Source organism: Sprattus sprattus (assembly GCF_963457725.1).
Source record: "Sprattus sprattus genome assembly, chromosome: 19".
Lineage (NCBI taxonomy): Eukaryota > Metazoa > Chordata > Actinopteri > Clupeiformes > Clupeidae > Sprattus > Sprattus sprattus.
In genome coordinates this window covers 3,339,996-3,357,568 of record NC_137917.1, presented here as the reverse complement: position 1 = coordinate 3,357,568, position 17,573 = coordinate 3,339,996, and the positions used below count along the sequence as shown (strand labels likewise).

At 47.8% G+C, this 17,573-nt stretch overlaps 1 protein-coding gene across 1 annotated transcript in view; it reads right to left on the bottom strand.

The window, feature by feature from the left end:
- Window positions 1-2,925: 2,925 nt before the first annotated feature.
- The window catches only part of emc2 (ER membrane protein complex subunit 2), a 29,758-nt gene continuing 15,110 nt past the window's right edge, over window positions 2,926-17,573 (bottom strand). The window contains exons 6-11 of the mRNA XM_080857507.1: window positions 15,682-15,767; window positions 15,282-15,341; window positions 10,533-10,614; window positions 10,029-10,139; window positions 7,732-7,836; window positions 2,926-3,408 (exon numbers count right to left, since the gene is read on the bottom strand). Coding sequence (XP_080713633.1) covers window positions 3,322-3,408; window positions 7,732-7,836; window positions 10,029-10,139; window positions 10,533-10,614; window positions 15,282-15,341; window positions 15,682-15,767 — 531 coding nt within the window. The 3' untranslated portion in view covers window positions 2,926-3,321. The remainder of the gene's footprint in view (window positions 3,409-7,731; window positions 7,837-10,028; window positions 10,140-10,532; window positions 10,615-15,281; window positions 15,342-15,681; window positions 15,768-17,573) is intronic.

Here is a 17,573-nt window from a genome sequence, read left to right as displayed (position 1 = left end):
GGTTTGTAAAAGACCATAAGGATTGAGCCAAAGCGGACTGGAGGGTCTCCTAGTTCGTCTTCTCTGATGAGTCCAATTTTCAGCTTTGCCCAACACATGGTCGTCTGATGGTTAGACGGAGACCTGGAGAGGCCTACAAGCCACAGAGTCTTGCACCTACTGTGAAATTGGACTCATCAGAGAAGACGAACTAGGAGACCCTCCAGTCGGCTTTGGTTCAATCCTTATGGTCTTTTACAAACCTCAGCCAGGCAAAGTACAACGTTGTCCCGGACGAAAAACTTGCTTCCTTTTGCTCTGACAATGTTCCCCAACTCTGAGAAGTGTTTTTTCCAGCAGGGCAATGCTCCATGCCACACAGCCAGGCCAGTAAAGGTGTGGATGGAGTATCACCAGATCAGGACCCTGTCATGGCCAGCCCAATTTCGAGACCTGAATCCCATAAAAAAAACTCTGAAATGTGATCAAGAGGAAGATGGATGGTCACAAGCCATGAAAAGAAGCCGAGCTGCTTGAATTCTTGCGCCAGGAGTAGCATAAAGTCACCCAACGGCAATGTGAAAGACTGGTGGAGAGCATGCCAAGACACATGAAAGTTGTGATTTTAAATCAAGGTTATTCCACCAAATATTGATTTCTGAACTCTTCCTAAGTTAAAGCATTAGTATTGTGTAGTTTAAAAATGAATATGAGCTTGTTTTCTTTGCATTATTCGAGATCTGAAGACACTGCATCTTTTTTGCTATTTTGACCAATTGTCATTTTTCTGCAAATAAATGATCTAAATGACAATATTTTTATTTGAAATTTGGTAGGAATGTTGCCAGTAGGTTATAGAATAAAACTAAAATGTACATTTTACTTTAACACATACCAATAAATAGTAAAACCAGAGAAACTGATAAGTTTGAAGTGGTCTCTTAATTTTTTCCGCGGCTGTATGTACGATTTATCAAGTGATGCCCTGATCACTCATCAGTTTAATGAGTAGAAATGTATTAGTGGATCAAGTGACTAAAGTTTGTTTTCTTACAAAGTTTTCCATATTGCTTTGCAAAGTCATGAACAATGCTATTTTTGTGTCTGTCAGCAACCAAGGTCTTAAAAAGTTGTCATAACTTTAAAACATGTTTGATGGTTGTGGGTGCAACCATGAAGTTTTACCTCCAGACTACAGATGGCGGTGTTGCATTAAGTTGTGGTGTTTGGGATCTATCATTCACACATCAAAGTGATTGACATGTTCTTTTACAGACCATTTACAAGCATTTAATGACCTTTACAAGAAAAGGCCCTACTTTTGGTTCCATCCACTGGTTGTCTAGGAGACCGTCATCCACAAGTAAACGATACCCTTCCTCAGATCTAACATCCTTGATGGCTCCTCAAAAAGCTTCACTTCAGCTCAGCGGTTCCTGTAAAAATAACCACACTGTCAGCTTCCCTTCAAATGTACCTCAGCTTTCATTGGTTACGCAAGTTTGGAGTTAAAAATCAAATGCAGACACATCCAAGGGCCGGGGCATTAAAACTGATGAGCAAATGGCTCTCTCCGCCTCGGCTTTGAATTCTCGACCCTCTACGACCCCCTCCCAGCCCCCTTCATTTTTTTACAACAACTGGGTGTACCACTAGAAAAGAGCCGTAAAGTCAGCGCTCAACTTTTCCACCGGTCTCAATGTGAAATGAGACAATTGCCGCGACTTAATAAACAAAAGGAGATGGAAGTAACAGCTGACCCAGTACGTGTGAGCGAGAAGCAAGACATTCATTTAGCTCAACCCTATCAACAATTACCAGCCAGCACTGTAGGAAACCAGACGTCCCTTTTCACGGCCACATGCACCTCGCACTCTCTCAGTCCTGTCCTATTCCTCGTTTCATTGCTTTTCTCTACATATTCTTTCTCTCCATTTCCTCCCCCCTCAACTCTACAGTTGCTCTGCAGTTCTTATATTTGGTTCTTTACCCTCTGTGTCTTTCTCACTGTCCATTTTCTGTTCTTCAGGTCTTCTATTTGGGTCTTTACCCTCTGTGTCTTTCTCACTGTCCATGTTCTGTTCTCTGTGTCTTTCTCATGGCCTGCACATCTCCATTCTTTTTTCCCCGTCTTGCGGTACTCATTTGTCTCGGCCCATTTTCTAAATGGTCCCAGGTTTATGTAGGGGATTTGCCCGTTTTAATTAGTGGCAGTGAGGCGGTGCTCTGATTGGGATGGTGTTTCTGTAATTGAAGGGCAGCAGTCCCAGCTGGATGTGTCAGAGACGCGAGAAGCTGGGCTCTCACATGCAGGCCCTCCCTTCATTTTCTTTTTTTCTCTTCTTTCTAATGAGCCTTTACTTCTCGGCCACCCCTAAAGTGTTTCAGCAGATTCTTGCACTGCCTTTGGGGCGAAATGGAAATGGGGGCTATGCCAGTTCACACACACACACACACTCACACACTCACACTCACACTCAGTCAGACACGCACTCACACCCACCCACCCACCCACACTCTCACACCCACCCATACTCACACAGAGTCTGCTGAGGAGGCATTCTATGGAAGCAGTGATGGCGTAGGCAGACATTATTATCATCTTCATCATTATCATTACGATAAGTACTTGCAGCGCTGGCTAGGTGGTCTGATACCGTTGTTCCCTTTGGATGGAAGAACTGCATCCAGCTGCCTGACCGCCACTCCACACAGCCTTGTCTCAACTGACAGCATCTGACGCACTAGGCACTGGGGGGCCATGTCAGTTGGGCAGGCTCTGCCAAACACCCAGACAAAAAGCAGGGTATAATTAATAAATAAATAAATAAATAAAAAAAGAAAGAAGAGGAGCAACCTACAACATGCGTAAAAGAAGATTCCTTGTATTCAATTACGCAAAAGGCCAGAAAAAGTTTTGCACATTCCACAGTTTATTTTTTAAAATCATTATTTTATTATGTTATTTTCTAATATAACTCTCTTTATTTAGACGGGCAGTTGACCGACCCTGGGGTCGGCCACGATAAAAAGGTCACATCATTCAGACAAAGGTCAAACAGGTCACACACTCGCAGCCTCTTTCTTTTAAATAACATTTACAGTCATCTATTAACATTCTAGTCCCTGATTTTGCACTGTGGGGAGTACTCTACCGGCTTCTGCTGTAGAAGACCTAACAAACCTTACAAAAACAAAACGAGAGGGGGGAGCGGGTGCTGGAATGGCTGACTCCCACCTCCCAATACACCGTGGTGATGGAGGGTGGGTGCTGTACAGTAGGAGCTGCCTTGTAGAGATGGTGTAGCTGACGGAGAGAGGAAGGCCCTACAGACTGCAGGTTCAGGACATGGTGATCTGCATGGACTCCAGCATCTCCTCCACCGCCTTCATGGAGCACTTGCTCTCCTTTGCCCCGCGCCCTGCCAGCTGAAGAGAGAATGGGGGAGGGGGGAGAAAGGGCACGTCCAGGTGTTAACACAGCTTACTCAGGTGTCAAAGTTCAAACTAAGAGAGGGAGTACACAAAAGGGAAGCAAGTGCACATACACATACTGCCACCAAATACTGAACGCTCTCTTATAAAGATAAACTGTTAGAGCTACACAACCAGAGAGAGAGAGAGAGAACGAAAGAGTGAAAGAAAGGAAAAGAAAAAAAGCATACGAAAATCCCTCCGTTATGTAAAGAATCCAGTGCTTAAAAACATGGCATTTTCCCTTCCTGTGTGTTTACTCGTCCATGACTGAGGCAGCTCAGGCCGTCTGAACCCACGGCTTAATTGACCTAATCAGAGCAAAGGAGTCATCAGGTATTTTCTCGCTTGATTTGTTCGTGCGTGTAGGCGTTTTTTTTTTAAATGTGCTTAATGAGTCACTCCCTCTCGCCCCCTGGAACTCCAAAACCTTCTCTTTCAGTCCACTCATTTACTCTCGATCCTGGGGCAGGAGGCCCCATCCGGTGTGACTCATCTCCACTGCCCCTCAGCATTCATCCCCTCAATTAAAACAGGACAGCCCCGCCAGGCCAATAAAAGGCAACCACGACAGCCGTGCACACACACACACACACACACACACACACAGACAAACGCCTAACCCACTTCTCCAAAAACAAACTATTTTCTGACTCAGGGAGGTCTTCATCTTCTACACTGTTGTTTTCTTTTTTTCTTGTGGCTTTCGTTTTCAAAACGTGGCCACATTTCAAGCTTGAAAAATGACTCATCCAGATAAAGAGGGGACATCGGAACAACTTTCATGGACTACACCATCCGATTGATCGGTATGTGTTGTCCAGGGATTGGAGAGAGGATAGGCGAAGGGAAAGACAGAGAAAGGATGGAAGCAGGTGAGAGCGTTGCCATGACGGGCCCTAGAGCCTTGTTCCACTGAGTCATCAGCCCAACGGAGTGAGACAGCACAGCACAGCAGCCGAGACCACAAAGAGCCTCTTCACAGGTGGGGGATGAGCCTCATTGGAGACACCCAAAGCCCTAAAGCCACCTCATTGCATCTTCCCCCTCAAGCCACCTCATTCCCTCCCTCCATCCATCCAGAGGAAGCGACCACAGCTCCTGCTCTAAACGCTCCTGTTCTGGCCTTGTGACTCCTGGCCTGCTGGCTCTGGGGAGCCGTTAGTCCTCCTTGCCATTAGGAGCACACGAACATGCAGTAGCCCATCATTTAACCATACACAATCACCTCTCCTGTTAAAGGTCAGGCAGGAGAGGCCAGACATAAACACACATAACCATTCCGTGTGTGTGTGTGTGTGTGTGTGTGTTTGTGTATATGTCTTACACTGTTGCCATGGTTAAATGTGTTTGCATGTGTGCTGGCGAGCGGTTGGCAGGGTGATTGCGGTGTGACTCACCCATAACCAGAGGTGGCAGACGGATTAGGGGACACACAAGAGCAGGGTCGAGAGAGGCATCCGGAAATAAACTATTTCTCTTTCCCAGGAGCCGTGACACAAGCCTGTGGCAAATAATTCAACAAGATGCACTGCTACCGCAACTCCTAGTTATTTACTCAACAACCCTTCAGTAACACCAAGGTTTACCAAACCAATGGAGCGCCCAAGTCTCTAACAACCACCACCACCGCCACAGCATTCTCCTCCACACTCCCTTCCACTGCCTGCTCCACAAGTGTTCTGCTGTGCAGCTCCCAGTCCGGGGGCCTCTGTTCCAGCTCCGCTCCATACTCCATTGAGCTTCCATGGGCCTGAGAGGTTATCTGATGAGCCCAGAAGAGCAGCGGGAGGCTCCAGGTCTAACCGGGCCTGACCTCCTTGGGGTTACACAAGACACCACATTTTCCAGGCAACCTCGTCTTACAGACAGTGCTGGTGTCAACTTCGTATTACAGACAGTCACCGTGTCACGGTGCTGAGAGCCCTCATCAGGGGAAAAAAGGACGGGTTGAAAAAAAGAGCAGCTTTTTTTTCCTTTTTGCAAAGTGTTCTGTTCTGTGCAACAATCCTTTTCCCTTGGTGAGGTGCATAACTTGATTTGTATGCATACTCACAATTTCAGCATGCAAACCCCGCCCTCTTAACCACACGTCGACAGAATGAGCCAATAAACCATACTTGATTTCGACTGAAGGGGAGTGAGAAAGTGCAGATGAGTGATCGAACAGTGCGTGCAGCAAGGAGTGAGTGGCTTTTTAAAATGTTCCTCGTCATGCACCTAGCTGCCGTGACCTCCGGATGACCCGTCATGGCTGCCGGCCTCTGCCACCTGCCTCCCTATGCGTTAAGTTCAGGTATGATAAGCACCAGGTACGCCGTGAGAATTCACCGCTGACACGACCAAAAGCCTTTAAAGTCACCATCAATCAGCTCGCACCACTCTGGAGTGACAGGCACTTCACCTTTAAGAGCTGCAAGGCTCATTACTCAAAGCGTCTGACTCGCAACCGCTGCAGGCCTAAGATGCTTCATGCCGACACGGTGAGCCAGACTCCCTCTGGGCCAGCGGCACTAACGCACTGTATTTCTCAAGACAGAGTGCTGTACAGTCTACTTACAGGACAAAGCAGGCATTTCAGACAAAAAAGCACCATGTCTTAAGACTAGCTAGCAGTGTAATTAAAGGTCAGTTTTTGATGTGGTTGTTCAAGTTGACAAGACCGCTTATGTAACTGTTCTTGAACTGCGTCACTGTGAGTAATCCCAAGAGGTGAAGCACAAGAATGCATCTGTACATGCACCTTTTTGGGTGTTCATGTGCTTTCACTGCATTGACAAGTTAACTGATCTCAGTGCCTGACTGTTCCACCAGCCGGCTCTTAAAGACTGAAGATCAATGTGGTTCCACACAAATCTTCCTCGTATTCTCTCCCTCATGGACAAGGACATTGCACACTAGCAGCTCTGAGTCCTGCACCCCCCACCCCCACGTCTACTTGTGTTTTTGATTAATCAAAGTCTTGTCTCATGTATCCACACTCATGCATGTGGAAGAGCCTGGGATGGTGCGTTTACATCCAACATTGTTCCAGGGTTCTGTCTTGATGCAGGGAATTAGTGTGGCTTTGTGAAGGATCAGAGGCCAAGGGAGACGAGAGGGGGACGAGAGGGAGACGAGAGGGGGAGAGAGGACTGCTGCAACTCGACCACCTCTGGGATGCTAAGGCTGGTCACATCAGTGACAAGGACTGAGAAAGACAAACAGAAAGCCAGAGTGCTGGAGTGAAAGCGAGTTGGGTGTATGTATTTAGACACCTCTAAATGCTTGGAGAGATGGCACTGAAAGATTAAGGCAAGCACTCAGGAAGGAAGGAGGGAGGGAGAGAGAGAGAGAGCAAGACAGAAATCTGTCTAAGGATCCTACAGTGTGGTGTGAGACTGCTGTGTTGTGTATTGATGTATGTGTATTTAAGTGTGTGTGTGTATTTAAGTGTGTGTGTGTTTGCCTGAGCGCTCCAGAGCAGATGAGTATGTGTGATGGAAGAGGTGGAGCGCAGGGGATTTTTTGATGTACTGTGCTTGCTGACTAAGGACCCTCTTATTATGTGTTTAACTGTCAAGGCTTAAATAAGCAACGTCTATCGTTTATTGGCAGTTAAGATTTCTGTTAAATGTGCATTTATGCTGTGTGTCATGGCAACTGCGTAAACCATGTTTTCTCTTAGCGATACCATCTGAGCAGCACCTCAGTTTTTCCCCTCCCTCCCTCCCCTACAGTAACAGTCTGTCTCCATCAGCCCCTTCATCCCTCACTCCTTCTCTCCACCTAACTCTCCAACCATCAGCGGTGTACGAGCCGCATAGTTTCCTCTCACCATCTCCTGACGCCTCTATAACACACACACACCCACACCATGCACACACACGCACAAACACACACGTACAGGGTGATGATTCATGCGGGCGGAATCGATAGCTCTAGTTTTACATGCAAACATAGAAAACAGCTGTGAAACACAAGGACTGGCCCTGTGGGCTTAAGTCAACACATTAGCTGAAATGTACCCAAGCGAGGCCCAAACACAGCCAGCAGCGCGGAATGAACACACAAACACACACACACACACACGCTTAGACACAAATACACTTCTACGCTCATGCACGCAGACAGACTTACGTATACTCAAACATACACACGTGCACACAGCCAAACAACAAGCACATGCCGTGTTCTATCACAGAGCTGCGTCACCACCAGTGATCATCAGAGCCTTCAAAGAGGGGCCCTGTGATTGGAAGGTGTCAGGGGAGGCTTGACAGGCACTGGGGGACTCACCTGATAGGCTCTGTTGATTTGACTGGCAGCCCAGGCGGCATACTTCACATTGTCCTTCTTCACCTTGGCGCTGACTTTTGGGCTGGCTGCAAGATGACTGGCAGACTACACCCAGGGAAGGGGGGTAGGGGAGAGAGGGAACAAAAAAGTATTAGAGAGAGCGTACATATGAAAGGATAAAAGAAGAGAGAGAGCAGAGAAAGAGGTAACCGAAGAAAGAGGACTACAGCAAGGGAGACCCAGAGGAAGACTAAGTTTCGCACATGAAGAGGGAAAAAAAAGTAAAGAATATGCGGTAAACCAGCAATAAAAGTGTCATCGAGACAAACGCGAAACCGCATCAGCTTGGTCGTCATGGCAGAAACGGCATGGCAAAGAATCACCCAACTACCCCCTCCCCCAAACACACACACACACCACCTACACACTTGCCCACCACCAATTCCCGCAGCAGCACAAGGAAAAGCGGTTTACGGGGAGGGAAAAATTGAGCGCACTCGCCGACTTCAGAAGGCAGAACCCCTTCCTCTTCACTTTCTGTCTCCTTCTTCCACCCCCTCCCATCTCGTTCTCTCACTCTTGCTAACCCAGCATCTATTAATGCTTCCAAATTGGTGTAACACCAGAGATAGCTGGTGATGACAGGCCTGGAGTGCGTCTGGGGGGCGGCACGCCGCGGCGATGTGAATCATGCTCTCCGCCTGGTGGCTCTCCTAACCGCCCGCCTACCCGCCTCACAAGCCTCCCCCTCCCCACGGCTCTGCCAACCACAAATCCACTCGTACTTCATGATGTGGGACTGTTGTGTGTGTGTGTCTATGTGTGTGTGTGTGTCTATGCGTGTGCTGGTAGTGTTCCCCAACTCCACATTCTGGTCCAGGCTCAGCTTTACCAGGCAAGGAGTACCCAGAAGAAGGCCAGGCGAGCGGGCAGCACATGAAAGCCACACACACACACACACACACACACACACACACACACACACACACAGAAACCTAGTCAGTGCCAATAGAGGGGACCTCTTCTTCTTAGACTTGAACGTTGGAGAGGGGCAAAGAAAGAGGCAAAGAGAGTGTGAAAGAGTGACTGAGTGAGTGAGCGAGATACTGAGAAAACAGAATATGTTTCAGCATGTGGATTTAATGGCACAAGGTTTTCTTCTAACCCCTTTTCTTTATCCCGACGTGAGCTATAAGCTAACAGCGCTGCCCTAACTGGCACTTGCTGCATTGGTTTCAACAGCTCGTGCAGGAAAGTCTGCAGCGAGGGGGTCTGTGTGTGTGTGTGTGTGTGAGGGAGATGGTGCCTCTTCTAGTCAGAGTCAGAAGGCTTAAAAAGGGGGTCATGAAAGATAATCACCACTTTAATTGACCATGGCATCAGTGACCCAAGCCAGGGGGTCAGATCTGCCATGACAGTCCCTCTGGATAAAGGGTCTGCTATTTTATAGTGGGAGTCTTTAATTGATCCTACAGAGTTGAGTGGCAGCTTTCCAATGCGAGCTGCATGTGCATTTCAAACACACAACATGAGCCGAGGCATTTGGCCTGTTCTTATGATTTTCTAACGGCCTGGGCTTTGAGGAGAAGTGTAGGTCTGTCTGTGTGTGTGTGTGTGTGTGTGTGTGTGTGTGTGTAGAGGTGGAATGCAGCACACGTGTGTCTGAAAGAGACTGTGTGCTGCTAGGCCCTCACCCCTGCACTGGAATAAGAGCTAGCGACTGGGCCGTTTGTGTTCACATGTCAGGCCTCACTTACAAACGATGCATTGGCGTTAATAGACAACTTCCTGTTGAAATAAATAGGGAGATGAAAGGAGCGTTCAGTGGAGGTGCAGTCTGGGGACCTGGAGAGAGAGCCCACCCCTCCACTGGACGGGGCCCCAGCAGCAGCGGCCCATAACTGCTCTCGGCCTCTTTAACAGCTCCTGGTTTATTTTACCTGGACCGTAAACACAGTCGAGAATGTAGCGGGGGTGGTGGGGGAGAGACCGTTTTGGGTTTAGGTTACAGAGAAAATACCTGTGTTTTCCATGACCGACAGAGAGAAGGGGAGAGAGAATGTGTGTGTGTGTGTGTAAATGTCAGTGTGTATGTGTTTATGTGTGTGTGTGTGTGTGTGTGTGTGTGTTTAAAGTCTGGCTGGCTGACTAAGCAGAGACTACTCATCCTCAAATACAGAAAAAAAAAATCACAATGTTCACTCTATCCACCTCATGAAAAATGTGTAGTGCACAAACACAGGGGCAGGCTGTTTGTTATCCCAACACCAACCCGACCGGAGTGAGGCCCAACTCACCATGTAGAGGCCGAACAGGGCCCGCATGTTTCTGTTGTTCAGCTTCAGTGCCTGGGCGAAATACTTGCGTGCCAGATCCAGGTTATCCATGCCCCCCTGGGTGTACTTCACCTGTAGGGTCACACCAGGCAAAGAGGGGCGTGGGAACAGTTTGTAATAAATACAAGGATATCTCTCCATAGGTATGACGGTTAACAACACCACAAATACATGACATTGCATGCAAGACAAGTTATGTGCCTATGAATTGACAAGTTCATTGAAACGCCCCCTCAATTTGTTTGACAAATTATCCTACAATCACTGAGGGAGAACAGTCGTTTAGGCACGAAAAAACAAAACCCTTCCCTCGAGCTTCTGTAAATTCAATTTGGCAAAGTCGTGACGTGGATATGCCACAAGACACCACAAATTTCCTACGGTGACCACAGTCAGAGAAACGGCTAGTTCAACACCTACTCAGTCACAAGTCATTATGGCGGAGAGCATCGACCTCGACCATACCTCGGCATACTGCTCACAGTACAAGTGGTTGTGCGGGTTGGTCATCATGAGCTCTTCCAGGCAGAAGGCGGCCTTTGCGTAACTACGGGAAGGGAAGACACAGGAGAACAAAGGATTGGTTTATGACACACAGGAACAACTCTCACTTGAAGGTCACAGCAAATGAATCCCTACTACTGTGTGCAACCACTAGCAGTGTCAGCTCACAGGCGGAGTTTAGTTCAGTGGTGCAGAGCACTTAAGGGATGCTTTCACAGATCAAGTCTTATGCTAAACTAAATTTGGCTTTGTGTTTAACACCCGTCAAGGAAAGCAGCCTTCGATATCTATAATTGGAAAAGAAAAAAAGAAAAGAAGAGGAGCATGCTGTGAAAAGAAAAGGCGCTCGACGTTTAACGCAGACTTGTGGTGGAACCGCGGACGCAGCAGGCAGGTTGACATCATCCCGAAGCCGTCTCCGACCCATTCCATCATATCCTCGTTCCTGGGTGTTTACAGGGAGCGGGGCGGCGGGCCAGGGAAGCTGCTCCGAGTGTGAGATCTCCACCACATTTTGAGACGCACAGCATCAATCTGTCTACCTTTTTTTTCCGTCTTCTCTCTCGCCTCCCTCTAAACCTCTTTCTGCCTCTCTCTCTCTCTCTGTCTGTCTCTCTGAATTCACAGAGCGAGCATCGTTCCTGAGGTCACTATTGAGCGCAGGCGGGCGGGCGAGCGGGCGGCTGCTACGTGCAGTCTTCTCTGGATGAGATCTGAATTCACAGAGCGAGCATCGTTCCTGAGGTCACTATTGAGCGCAGGCGGGCGGGCGAGCGGGCGGCTGCTACGTGCAGTCTTCTCTGGATGAGATCACTGCCGCGACAGACTGCTGAGCTGTTCCCCCTCACACTAATCTGCAGTCCACCATGCACTTACACACACACACACACACACACACACACACAATATCCACACTGAGTGCACACAGATAAATGCACATAATATACAAAGTATACATATTAACACAGTTTCCCCTTCGAGGGTCAGACTGAGAGACACCCGAATTTGGCATTAACCCGTTTCTCTGTGTTTTTGCTTTTGTTCGTTCGTTTGTTTTATAGAAATAAAAAAGTTTTTATAAATGCCTCAAGCGGTTAAGTTCAGATAGAGATGAAATTGAGATTGAGCCATTCGTGCAGATCTGTTACAATGGTTAGTGGATAATATTTAAAGAGAGAAGAATTCTGTTCGAAAAAAAATGAGGGTATTGTGCTGTGGGCCGCCAACGTTAGGCTTCCCAGCTAACATAGCATTAATACTAGCTTCACTTATTAAAACCAGAAAAGTTCTTGACCTATTTTGTGTGGCGGTCATTTAATCATGCAGTTGTGCCCTCTGGGCAAAATGTGGACAACAGTGGTTGAAACGCACATTAATTTGCATTTTCATTTGCCAAATGGTCACAAATATGGTGAAGTATTGCAAAATATTTGGAAGATATGCCAGATCCACTACTTTAATAGCAATACACAAGTCACAAGACATTGTGAGTACACACAACATTAAAGCCCCCCGACACACACACACAGAACTGTTGACTTTATCTGACCAAATATCCACTTGACAGAAAAACCATACACTGTTACCATTATATCCAGAGACTCCCCCTCCACCAGCATAAGCTCACGCATTCACTCACACGCACTACCCAAAATGACTGACAGCATCTGAGACCCACTGACATGGAGAGGCCCTTTCGCTCTCCCCTCAGCTCCCACTGGCCTCCGTCCTGTTCCGTTCCCTAAACCACAGGCCACGGAACAGCTATCGAAGAGGGGGTGGAGGTAGGGGTAGAGAGAGAGCGCTTCGCCTGGCACTCGCCTCGCCAGGCACCACGGCTGGACCGTGATCACGCACACATCTGCATCCATAACGACCTCGCCACGTCTGCAAAAACGGCGCAGAGGGGGAGGATGGAGGCATTCCAGCGCGCTCGTTTGTGGACGCTAATCTGACTGCAATCTTATTGTTGGCAGGGCAGGGAGAGACTCTCAGGGGGTAGGGTTGGGGTGAGCTGAGGTGGCGTAAGGGGTGGAGGGCGGTAGAGGCTATGCTCTGACGCAAATGGCGAGAGGGAGCGCTGGAGCGATGGCAGAGGCGGCACTGCTGCCTCGCACGAGATGAAGAGGCTATCGGTCAGTTTGGCGCGCATCTGACAGACATCACAAGCAGGAGACAGCACGAGGCGGAGGGAGGGTGGGAGGGCAGATTAGGGTGGGCCACTGAATGAGCAAGCATGAGAAGGATAGGGGAGAGAGAGAGAGAGAGAGAGAGAGAGAGAGAGAGAGAGAGAGAGAGAGAGAGAGGTAGAGATAGGGAGAGAGAGAGAAAGAAAGAAAGAAAGAAAGAAAGAAAGAAAGAAAGAAAGAAAGTGAGTGAGTGAGTGAGAGAGAGACAAGCCTAGGCCAGTCGGAAGGTTGAAGGCTGCTTACAATTACCACTTCCTCTCCATAAAGACTTTCAGATGGTGCTGCTGCCACCAGGGCCCAGGCTGCAGTGGAGGAGAAGCAGACTCCTGCTGTATCGCCACCACCACCACCACCACCACCACCAGCAGCAGCAGCAGCAGCAGCAGCAGACAGGGCCTCCCAGCAAAAACAGCCCCTCTACCTCTCAGCAATAGGAGCACCCTCACAGTCATCACATGCCAGCTACAGAGCAGCGATGTGAGGGGCACACAGCCAAGCAGGGCCTCAACCACACAGCACAGCAACGCCTCCATAACAATGTCTATGGCAGCACACTGAGAGAGCACAACCTCAGCCTTGTCAGAGATAGCACAGCCTCTCAGACGTGGAGCTAAAAGCCCCAATAAAGATTTAGCCTCCAAACGATCATTCATGGCACACTGCTCATCAAGTGACCTCTTTATTCACCTCTTCTCACTCTCTCCTTTTCAACCCTGTGAGGGGCGAGGCGGGACAGGGGTGGAGAGACTCGTTTCCCCTGGGCTCAACGACAAGTCTGTATTTTCTGTGGGTGTGGACAGGGTGACACTTTACCACCTTAACCCTGTGGGAATCTTCTAGAACCGCTGCCCACTCAATCACTCCCTCCCTCCCGAGGGGAAAAATACGAGTGATAATTCCGAGGCAGGCCGGAAGAGGAGAGTAAAGGAAAAGAATGGGTGTCTGTGACACAAGCGAAAGCGATGAAAAGCAAGCGGGGGATGAGGCTGACCCGTCTTCATATAGGGGGGCGTTGAGAGTGAATGGGGCCATATTGGCAGAGCCTGGCCTAAGCGGTCAGATAATCCGCTCACCCCTGGATTTCCTCCTTGGCCGTGGCAGCGGGACGGACAACAAAACATTACACATCCAATAAGATGGGCCCTTCTCACCGCACTCACACATTCCAGCTGCCACCCACTCACAACCAGGGCGACCCTAGGACCCATTCACTCCCTCATACACACATGCACAAACAAAGAAATATATAATCACATACAAAGGTATTTACAGACCTGTCTCTCTCAATCACACAGATAGATTCTTATGCATTAAGTCATGAGAGAATCTCTCCAACATAAAACTCTCTAAAGAGTCCAATACTCAGTAGAGGCGTGCGCACGCACACACACACACACACACACACACACACACACACACACACACACACACACACACACACACACAGAGGGAATTGGGAAAATCCTCCAACAACTAAGCCCCAAAACAATTACAGAAGGGAGGGGGGTAAGGTATCTAGGGGTTGGGGTAAAGGGGGAAGTATCCCAAAATCATTTTCTAACAAACGTTCTGGTCTGGTAGACAACTATCCTGGCAACAGAGATATCAGCGGGGGAGTGGTTGACGGGGAGGGGTGTGGAGGGGAGATCAGGGGAGTTTCTTTTCATCCCAAACATATGAGTGGAGTCTTAAGAGAGCAAATCCTATTAAAACACCACTCTGTCGGACAAAGAAAAAAGGCTTGTTGGCGACCCCAAGCTGGGATAGGCATTTCGCCGGCCCTCCAAAGTGGTCCTTAGACCAGCTGAGTCAAGCGGCCATCCTACTTGAGGACCACAGACATGGGAAAATATTACCTGAGAGGACACCAAGGGTTTCAAAACAAGCTGTCTTAATGCACTTAATGTAACCACCTCTCCAGCTGAGCGAGTGAATGCCATGCAAGGGGAGTGGTGGGAGAGGCCAGAGTCTTAAGATAGTCAAAGGTATTTCTATCTACAGTATATCAACAATGGGTTGCAAAGGCCGGGAAATTTGTAGCGAATATGTCATCTGTTGTCATTATGTTATTTTTTAATTGCAAATGAGGTGCTTCTGGTTTGCGGTCCAAATGGTTTAGGCATGTGAAGGCAACGGTTACAGATCTGCACCATGAAACAATAACATCAAATTACCAGATTGTGGCAAATTAATTGTACTGTCTAATTTTGCTTTAGGTTTAAATGTTGATTTAAACAATAAAACTGCACATGTATTGCAGCTGGGTAGTGGCTGACATTCCGGTTTTACTGTGCACACCGTCAATCACTGAGCCTTAAAGTTTTTGCATGACAGACCCATCACTTGGTCCTGAAAACAAGTGGAACCAAATCAGAACCCACTCCTAGAAAGTATGGAACTTGCCAGTCACTCTCCCACGGTCACGGTTAGGTATATTTACCACATGACTGTGAGAATGAACAGGGGCATCACTGATTAATGTCTCAGATAAGTGAAGCTGTTTAATATGAAAGCCCATTACTCATGCTCGTTGATGTAGAGTTCCGACAGCTCATGCCACGCTTCCTGGTCTCCAACAAACCTGAAAAACAGAAGACAGAGAGAGAGGGTGAGAGAAAGAACAAGAAAAAGTGACAGAAAGAGAGAGAGAGAGAGAGAGAGAGAGAGAGAGAGAGAGAGAGAGAGAGAGAGCACTTAAGACACTGACAATAGAGGGAAGTTACACAGAAGGCCCAGGTCGAGGGCACACAAAGTGAATGCAAAACCCCTTTTAATTAAAAAACGAACAAGAGAAAGGACAAGGGTTATGGAAGGGGGAACTCTGTGTGTGTGTGTGTGTGTGTGTGTGTGTGTGTGTGTGTGTGTCTCTATGGGGGTGGTAGTGGTGGGGTTGCCTCCAAATCCTCTTGTAAAACACTCACTGCTCCAAATACTCATTGAGCTCGCGGATGGCCTCGGCAGTCTTCCCCTGGGCTTTCAGGATGGAGATCTTGCGCTTCCTGGCCGCCTGTGGAGGGATAGAGAGATTAGCACAGGATTAGAAGCCTCAAGTCTCAAGTGTTTGTCCCAACAGAGGGAGAAGAGAGAAGAGGGGAATGATGAGAGAGAGAGAGAGAAGGGAGGAAGAGAGGAGGGAAGATACAAAGTGTGTAAAAGTGTGAGAGACAGAAAAGGGTGGGAGGGCTTTGTCTGAGCGATATTACTATTTCAAGTTGTTTGGGGGGGGGGGGGGGGGGGGGGGGGGGTGCTGGACTGTTGGCAGGCTTGAAGAGGTTTAAAACAAGGGGGGGGTCCCCCTCCAAACTCACACCACCACTACTCCCAGACCCTCTGCTCCCATTCTTTCTCACCAGGTCTCCTAAAGATTCCTTAGGGGGCAGTAAATCCTCACGCTGGACTACCTCCCCAGGTTTTTCACTACACACACGCACACCACCAATATTACTCTCGCTCACACACACACACCGCAGGAGGCCCTCTCTATGGCTCTGGCCACACAGCACAGCCAGAGTGGAGTCAAATCTTCAGATTAGATTCAAATTGAATGTCATAAGAATGGGTCGTGATCTTCTAAACAAAAAATGATTGAGCCGTGCATTACTTGTAATTCATGGAAACAAAAAGCCATTAAAGACCAGAGTGCCATGAACGCAGCCCTCGAGCTCTCACTGCTCCGCGTACCACGACACCATTCATAAATAACATCACACTAGGCCTAGCCAGCAACCGCCGAAAAATGGCCGCCTTGATCTAGCGTTTGATGTAGAAGTGACCTTAAGGCGGATTAGATGCTCATCAATCTGAATCAGCAGGCATTACGGTGGCCTCTCTGACGCTGGCTTTTTCCAGGAGTGTGGGAAGAGCAGGGGAGTGGGCACTCTACTGCCACAGATGTTATTTCTGCCACTGTCATCTGGTAGAATGGGCCTCCACACACACACACACACACACACACACACATACACACACTAAGACACACACACACACAGACAGGCCTACGCACGCACGCACCATTTTCTGTACCCTCCTTTTCCTACCTTCATGTGCTGCATATCAGAAATTGCCGCAGAAAAGCGAATTAATCTGAGACGGCTCATGTTACCATGGAAACAATAAACAAAGCTAGCTATAGTAGCTGCTGCGTATCAGATATGGCTAACAGAAGTTGACACTTTTCTCAAAGAAGGTCAAGTATAAGTAGTTAGTAGAAGCACTATTCCAGTATTTCAAAGAGAATGAGCTGTGGGAGCGCAAGAACAGTGAGCGTCTAGCAGCAATTATCATAGACATATATCTATAGCGTATTGTAAGGTTTAGCTTACATACTATAAAACAGAACATCTCATGGAGGATGCTTGCTAACGCTATTTCAGTTATGTTAAGTGCAGTGTAGTAAATCAGTGAATTATCAGAGTAACCTGTATTTTCGTTTGTTCTGAATAGTAAACCTCCTCCACTTAGCATTCTTCAAACAAAAGATTGTGGAAAAATATTTCATATGTTGAAGTAATTTGCAGCCCAGTTTTTCTTGAGTTATTTTGCACTTGCAGGTGCTTGATTGCTATTTCGAGTTACTTTTAAAACTTTATTTGCACTTTAATTTGTATTACTATTATATGTATTTATTATGATATTTACATTCAAATTCATAATAGCTCCATTTAACAAATAATGATACTACATACTATAATGTGCCGGCATTGTCGCCCCATATTGCCGTGCGGCTTCGCATACTTTTCTATGTGTGATGCACTAGCGCTCAACGATGTTCCCTAACAATGTTCCTTACTGTTCTTATTGCATGTCGTTGTTC